At 40.0% G+C, this 8,590-nt stretch overlaps 1 protein-coding gene across 1 annotated transcript; it reads left to right on the forward strand.

The window, feature by feature from the left end:
• Positions 1-5,919: 5,919 nt before the first annotated feature.
• On the forward strand, positions 5,920-6,589 carry LOC108475660 (uncharacterized). The gene is made up of 2 exons (XM_017777648.1): positions 5,920-6,184; positions 6,267-6,589. The coding sequence occupies exons 1-2, from the start codon at positions 5,920-5,922 to the stop codon at positions 6,587-6,589; spliced, it is 588 nt and encodes a 195-aa protein (XP_017633137.1).
• The last annotated feature ends 2,001 nt before the right edge of the window (positions 6,590-8,590 follow it).

Below are 8,590 nucleotides of genomic sequence, written 5' to 3' on the forward strand. Positions count from 1 at the left end.
ACTTATTTCTTTTCTTTAATGTCAATGATAAAAAATCGAGAAAAACAGGTAACAAAGTATCGGAAACGGAGATCACCTTCTAATATTGGCTATTTTTTTTGTATTCTCTATGAATAGTGCGCGTATATCGCGCGTAAGAAATTTAAAATGGCCGTGTTCTTGGCTTTACAACCGAAACAGAATAAGAAAAATCTAAATAAAAATAATTTTTTTTCTTTTTCGTATTCGCTGTTGTGTGGTTTTGTATTTGCTCGCAGGTACAGGGTGTGCGTTGGCGTACGGGGACTATGCTGGCGTATGGAGACGCGCATGGCTGCTGAAACGCTAGAGCGTACGGAGGCGCTGGAGGGGCTCGGTTGTAGCGCAAAGTGGGAGAAGCCCTAAGGTTTCTGTTAGGGTTTCAATTTTTGAGCCTGCTGGGCTTGTATTTTGGGTCTAGATTTTAGGCTTTGAATTTGGGTTTTAATTGGTTATTGGGCTGTGGACCATTGTATATTTTGGGCCCTGGACTGTTTATAACTGGACTGTAATATGGTTTTATTTATTTATTATTTTTATTTTGGATTTTGGTTCTAACGTGGGCCCGGGAAAATTGGCCTCTTTACAATATCTGAAACTCAATACTAAAGTATTTATGGCCAAAATATCAATTTATCATTCAAATATGCATAATTAAATGCTTATTAAACATATGAACTTACCTCGATACCAAAACAACCATTTTACCAACTTTCCCGATTTTGATTTTTCTCTTGTTCTAGGTCCAAATCTCACTTTCCGGGATTATTGAGCTTGGAAAGCTTGAAAACCCTAACCATGGCTTCCCCCATGCTATATTCAGCCTCCCTAAAGAAGATGGACCAATTTTGGCTTTATTTTCCCTTTCTAATTCTTTTAATTACTAAACGACCAAAATGCCCTTAAAGGCATTTCTTTCAAATTTGTCCTATTCTTGCCCATTTTTGTCCAAACATAAATATAATGGTCTAATTAATTAATAAGGACCTCCACTTTAAGAACCCATTTCAATTAAATCCCCTTTATTATCTAGAACACACATTTTGCTAAATTTACAATTTAGTCCTAATTATCAAATCAGGCACTTATACATAAAATTTCTTCACGAAATTTTTACACAATTATTCAATCAATGAATAAACCTTAAAAATTAATCAGAATAAAATTTTTTTGACCTCAGATTCATGGTTTCGCAGCCACTATTCCGTTTAGGCCTATTTTAAGATGTTACAGTGATATCGGGGTTTGATTTTGCGACACACCCTGCAATTTTTAAATTCTAGGAGACTATCTGCCATGTTGCGACGTAGGATAGTGGTGTCATAATGTCGATATGATTTTTCCAATTCTTCGCTACTACCTACAGTTTTGTGACACGAAATGTCCGTATCGCGGCGTTGGTAGCATTTTCCCAAATTTTCGCTCTTTAGAGTGCTTTCATGTGCATAGTCACCCCGTGTTTGATCTACCTATAATATTTTAATAAATTGGTTTGCGAAGTATACAATTTTGTATTGTTAGTTAGAGTTTTTACTTAAAAAAATGCTAAGTCTTACTGTTGGACTCGTTCGTCAGCTCAGTCAATATACATTGAGGTGTTCCTAGTAAATTGTCTTTGTCTGTATTATCCAACAACCATCGTGCCATTCTGTTCGTCAATGATTTTCTCTCTTTCTGAACTTGTCTTTTTGACCTACTTTAATCACTTACAATTCTTTTCGTAAATCATAATTATTAATTATTTGAAGAACCCCACAACCACTTTAGTTTATGCTTATCGCCCTTGCTTTGTAAGAAAGTTGAGAATTGTAGTTAATCCTTATTGCTCATTGTGTTTCTATCCATCTCATCGACAAGGAATAAATTTTTAAGAGTATTTTTTGAGATGATTGAGAAAGAGATTGGCAAAGAATTGTGCACTATATCACTTAGATTCTTACTCTGCGGGGTTTTAAAATTTTCCATTTGTTTCGAGATAATTCTTCTACATGGTTCTTGTAAGAATCGAGTATTTCGTGGTGCCTACGGTTGGATACTTATGCTCATCAGTTGTCCAGCATGATTGAGGCTTGTTATGTGATCATAAGTCCTGTCTATATATTTTTTTCCACTTCTTTTCAGCAACTGGAAAATCCCTAGATCATTGAACTTCTGGGGTGCCAAATTTAAGACTAAAGACATGCAAAAAATTAGTCAATTCGGATTTTACATTTGACACTGTTGGTCTCTCTTCATTTTGCTTTGTGAATTTGTAATGCCCTATTTCTTAAATCCTAAAAACACTTGTTAAAACTATTTCTGTGTGTTGCGACAAGGATGTATGTCAGACTTAGTGGCTTAGTGCTCTGGGAGTGTTTAGGAGTCATGGGTTCAAGCCTTGGCTTGAGCAAATTTTTGCTTCTACTTGAGTAAAACCTTGTCTTCAGCTAGTAGACTTTTAAAGTATTATGAGTGATGTATGACACCAAAAGCCTACTAGTCTAGTGGCAAATAGCGTGTTACTAATGCTTAGGGACTTGAGTTCGAGCCCTACTGAGCACAAGTGTTATCTTTTTGCTGCAGTGCCGTGTTAGCTGTTGTATATCACTAGAACTCTGAAGCTTGGTCGGTTGAGGTGTGTGAGTGGAGTAAGGGATCATGTTAGTCAAAACTTAGGAGAAGAAAGGGGGGTTGGTTGGTGATCAGTAGAGGATGTGGTGGAGAGATTTTAGGAGAGGGATAAGGGGAGGAAAAAGTGGAGTTGAGGTGTAGGGAAGTTGTATCGAAATTGAACTCTTGATTCATGAGGGTTTCGGCTGAGGTAGAAAGGGGTTGAAAGAGTCAAGTGTGTGGGTTGTGTTGAGGTTTGGCCGATCTAGGAGTGCTTTTTGACAAAATCGGCATTTTTCCTTCCCTTTTGCTTGAAGTGCCGGAATAGTCTCTGTGGTATTTTCCCCTTTCTTCTCAGTTGATATTCGCCCTTTTGCATTACTTTTCTTTGGTAACTTCTCCAAATTGCTTCTTCCCTTCTTTCTCTTAGTCGTTTCTCTCTAGACTGAGCGTTCATTGTTTCCCTCAAAAGCCTTTGTCGAATCCTTGATAACACTCTCTCTTTTGGTTCTAAGCTGACATCACCTCCTTGTATGCTTGTGTCGTGTATCCTTGTTCCTCCTCCCTCTTTTCTTATTCTACTTCCTTCAAGATTCTCCTACTTTGCTAGCCAAATATCCTTTATCTTGTAGCTGAATCTCCTCCTGTATTGACTAAGGTAATTGGGTTTCTTTTCGGGTTGTCGAATTCTTGGCCATAGCCGAACCTTGCTATGGCCATCATTTATGTGTGGTTCACGATTGTGCTGTCTCTCTTACTTTTCTATGCTATAATGGTCTTCCCCTCTAATCTCTTCTTTTCTCTATCAGTTACTGCCAGAATGGTGTTCGTCGCATCGCGTGCCTCGATTGTAGGGTGTATTGTGGTAGGCCGAATACTGCTATCCTCCATTCTTAGTCTACATTTCGGTAAGTCATTCTTTGGTTCAGGTGGATTACATGTATGGTGGTAGTAACCAAATGGATTGTAGTGCAGTTTTGTTAAGGGTCTTGGAAATCAACCCTTGTTAACAGTTCAAGTGGGTTAGGGCACTCGTTTAAATCAAGGCAAGTATTAATATTAGTTAAGTCATGTATTAAAGAGGAGGGTGTTTTAATCTATTGATAAGCGACTAATGGAACGATCTTGAAAGAATGAAGGTTTGGTGCTAGTGGGATTTTGGCACTTTTTTCAAATAGGAGTGTGAAACGTTGCCATTGGATGTACAACTGTAAAGGCTAAAAAGCCAAAAAGCCGAAAGCCTAAAGAGCTAGAAAACTGAAGATTGCATCGTCGACACTACATGGGCATGCGACTACCCATGTGATAGGCTGAGTGGTAAGACGAGGCTGTGTTGTCGATAAGATGGCCATGAACGATTTCATGAGCTGAAACGGTATTGGGCCAATTTGGGCCAATTTGGGCCGTTTAGGCCCAATAGGCTTGTGGGCCCTACACGAAAAAATCACACAAAGTGTGGTAGACCATGGGTCAGGCAATGTAAACTACACGACTAAGGCTATTTTTGGGCTATGTGGAGCATACGAAAGCATGGGCCTACATGGGCCCGCAATATGGGCTAAAGGCCCATTATCACTGTTTGACTATTAAGGTTGCACGGGTCGCCTAAGACGACTGAGGACCTACTATTGGGTCAGTAAGTATACTTAGACCCTATACAGATAAAATGACCAATATACCCCTGTGAAGAAAATTGACTGAAATACCCCTGTATTATGTATGACTATTTTTGAGCATCACATTTCTGCATACACGTATGATATTATGTTGCACTACAAGAGGTGGGTTTGGAGGAAGTGTACTGAAAGGATATAAGCCTATTACTGGAAGCTCTACTGCAAATACTGTTTTAGTACTGAAATTCGTGTGTAGGGTTGGGTGGGTCGATTTTATTCCCACATGGTGTGTAGGGATGGTACGGAGATGGTGTGTAGTGGTTGGATTGGGTAGGATTCTTTGTTTTCATACTGTACTGAAATGGCCTACGGGCTAGGCTGCCTTTGTTACTGAAATGGGCTCAGGCCCAGACTGATACTGTTAAAAAAAAGTGGGCTAAGGCCCTAACCCAAACTAACGGGCCTAGGCCCAGATTGCGTTTACTCTGATTGTTTATTATTTTGGGATTTTACACACTGATTTTTCGTAAACTTACCCATCTGTTGTCTGTGCAGGAAATCCCCAAGCTTAGATGGACGAGGCGACAGAGTACTCGAAAGTGGCCACTCAACATAGTTAATTTATTTAATATTCTATAATTTAGATTTTATTTGATATTGAGTTTTTGTTATGTAATAAGGCCTTTTAAAGTTTGTTTTAATTTGGGGATTTAATTACTTTAATTTTACTTGTTAGTAATAGGACTCGTATCTTCAAGAAAGCACAAACTAATGTTTTTCTGAAACCATCACGCTTATGCCATACGTTTTAAAAGCTTTCGCAACAAACACTATTTTAAAATTTGAGAAAATCGTATAACTAATATTTTTCTTAAATAACTTGAGTTTACACAAGGAACTAGTCATCCCAACCTTTTATTTAGAATCTAAAGAAGTTTTTATGGAAAATGGATTTTGTCAATTTTGTTTTAGAAAAACACTCCAATGTCACATCGCAAATTTGACCATAACATCTAGGCCAGGTTTGGGGTGTTACGTTTAGTGGTATCAGAGCCAGGTTGCAAAACTCAGCTTTGGGTTTGGGTTTTCAAAACCATGGAAATGTTTTACTGAAGAAGTGGTACACTGAGTCCCGCGCTGATCCTGTAAGTTTTCTGATTGTTTTTACTAAAATATTACTGAGACTACTTTAGGTAGTAAAAACTGTACGGAAAACTTTTTAGTAAAAGTAAACTTCAAACGGTGAATTACGAAAATGAACTTGGAAATAATATTGTTCAGAAAACATCTGTAACAAATAGTGGAATAATAACTAGCTGGCATAAAACTTTTAATACAGATAAAAGCGTGAGTGGATAATGAGCACTAGAGGTACTCATGGTGAGGCTGCGGTAGAGGCCATGGAGGTGCTTGGGCTGGGTCTTTGTCTTCTGGACACTAGCCTAACGAGGAAGTTAGAGAGGCACTAGTTTCACCTATGGCTGAGACAGGGTCTCAGAATCGAGTGGCTGGGGACGACGCACTGTGCCAAGCGATGTTAAGAATTTTGGAAAGGGTCGCTGGGCCTAGTTCTGGTAATGTGGGCCGTGGGTTGGTTAAAAAATGACTCAGGTCTAATGGGGCTAAGATATTCAGGGGTATTGCTAGAGTTTCCCCTAATGTGGCTAAATATTGGATAGAATCCTCATAAATGATCATGGATGACCTTGGCTGTACCTCTTATAATAAGTTAAAAGGTGCAGTATCCCTACTAAGAGACGAAGCTTACCAGTTGTGGATTACCGTCAAAGAGGTCACTCAAGCTGATTGTTTGACTTGGAAGTTTTTCAAGACTACTTTCCAAGCAAAATATGTAGGTGCCAGCTATGTGGATGCTCGTAGAAGGGAATTTCTGAACTTAACTCAAGGAGATAGGACAGTGGCTGAATATGAGGCTGAATTTTTTACAATTGAACCGCTATGTACGTGGGATGGTGGAAACAGAATACGAGTGGTGTGTTCGATTTGAGGATGGCCTTAGAGATGTTTTAAGGGTTCTGATAGCTCCTCAGAGCGAGCGAGATTTTGTAGCACTGGTTGACAAGGCAAAAATCGTCGAGGATGTGACACGCGCTGTGTGCCAGAACAATGAGAAAAGTAGAGGTAAGAGGGATGCTAAGCCCTCAAATTCTTTTCAGAGGTTTAAGAAAAAGCCTAGAGCTGAGGGGCCAACTAGAGTTAGGACCCCTACTGCTACTACTGGACCGTGGTTTTGTGCTAATTGCGGGAAACACCATCAGGGAGAATGCTGGAAAAAGATGGGTGCATGTTTGAGATGCAGATCATTGGAACATTGGGTCAAAGATTGTCAACGGAGGCTCGAGTAGATGCAAGCTACTGGTTTTGGTAATGTTTAGCGAGGTGGTCAACAGTCACCGAGAAGCTGTGGTCAGGCCAAGGGTGGAAATTGTGTGGGCCGTGGTCGTGGAGCAATGGGCAGAGGTGCTGGTTATACTAAGGCGAGGTAGCCGGTACTGGTTTATGTTGCATGTTGCCGAGAGGATAAGGATGCTCCAAATGTCAAAACAGGTACGTTCTTTATCCATAAAGTATCTCATACTGTATTAATAGATAAAGGATCTACCTATTCTTATGTTGCTTGCACTGTTACTGAGAAATTGGGGATTCTGATTGAGAATACTCCAAGTGGAATTACTGTTCTAAGTCCACCGGGACAGTTTGTTCAGGTAAATAAGGTGTTTAGGGATGTTCCCTTGGAGATACAAGGAGTTATCTTTCTGGTTAATATTATGGAGCTATTTTTTCGGAGAATTCGACCTAATACTGGGCATGGATTGGTTAGTTAAACATCAGGTAAGCTTGGACTATGCCACTAAACAGGTTGTAATAAGAACTAAGGTAGATGAGGAGGTAGTGGTAATTGGGGAACGACGGAACTATTTGAGTAATGTAACTTCTGCACTAAGGGCCGAGAAATTGGTTTGCAAGGGTTATGAGGCGTTTTTGGCCTACGTAAGTGTTTTAAATGTTTGGGACTCTTCAGTGAAGGATATCAGAACAGTTAAGGATTTTTCCGACGTCTTTCTTGAATAGCTACTAAGATTACATCCAGAACGTGAAGTGGAGTTTGGGATTGAGCTCCTTCCTGGTATGATTGTAGTGTCCATCGTCCCTTACAAAATGGCACTGAAAGAGCTTGTGGAGCTTAAGGCCCAGATTCAAGAGCTACTGGACCGTGGGTTTATCCAGCCTAGTATGTCTCCGTGGGGAGCACCAATCTTATTCGTGAAAAATAAGGATGGATCCATGTGTATGTGCATCTACTACAGACAACTGAATAAGCTGACTATTAAGAACAAATACCGTCTGCCAATGATTGATGATCTGTTCAATCAACTGCGAGGGGTGTCGGTGTTCTTTAAAATAGATCTCCGGTCGGGGTATCATCAACTGAGAGTTAAAGAGGCCGATGTGTACAAGATGGCATTTAGGACTTGTTATGGTCATTATGAGTTCCTAGTAATGCCATTTGGACTAACAAATGCACTGGCAGCTTTCATTGATCTGATGAATAGAGTGTTTCAACCCTATCTGGATCGATTTGTTGTAGTATTTATTGACAAGATACTAGTGTATTCGAGGACTGAAGATGAACATGATGAACATCTACGAGTAGTTCTACAAATTTTGAGGCAGAAGCAACTGTACGCCAAGTTTAGCAAGTGTGAATTCTGGTTACGTGAGGTAACGTTTTTAGGTCATGTGGTATCTGCTGAGGGGATTAGGGTTGATCCCTAGAAAATTGAGGCTGTTTTAGATTGGAAGCAGCCTAGGGCTGTATCAAAAATTTGTAGTTTTCTGAGACTGGCTGGGTACTGTCGTAGATTTGTAGAAGGGTTTTCACTGATTGACGTGCCTTTAACTAAGTTGCTACATAAGGGCGTGCAATTTAACTGGACTGATAAGCAACAAAAGAGCTTTGTGAAGCTCAAGGAAGTTCTGACTGAGGCCCCTATCTTGATTCAACCGGTGTTTGGGAAAGGTGGTAGCTTATGCATCTCACTAGCTTAAGACGTATGAGGCAAATTACGCAACACATGACTTGGAGTTGGCTGCAATGGTATTCGCATTAAAAATTTGGAGGCATTACTTGTACGGTGAGATGTGTATCATTTACACGAATCACAAGAGCCTCAAGTATCTCCTCACTTAGAAGGAGTTAAATCTTAGGCAGCGTAGATGGATTGAGCTGCTTAAGGATTATGACTGTTCAATTGAATACCACCCTGGTAAGGTTAATGTGGTGGCCGATGCACTGAACCGTGGGGCTATGGCTAATCTGAGAGCAACGTTTGCTCGTCTTAGCT

The sequence above is a fragment of the Gossypium arboreum genome, chromosome 7 (genome assembly GCF_025698485.1).
Source record: "Gossypium arboreum isolate Shixiya-1 chromosome 7, ASM2569848v2, whole genome shotgun sequence".
NCBI classification, from domain to species: domain Eukaryota; kingdom Viridiplantae; phylum Streptophyta; class Magnoliopsida; order Malvales; family Malvaceae; genus Gossypium; species Gossypium arboreum.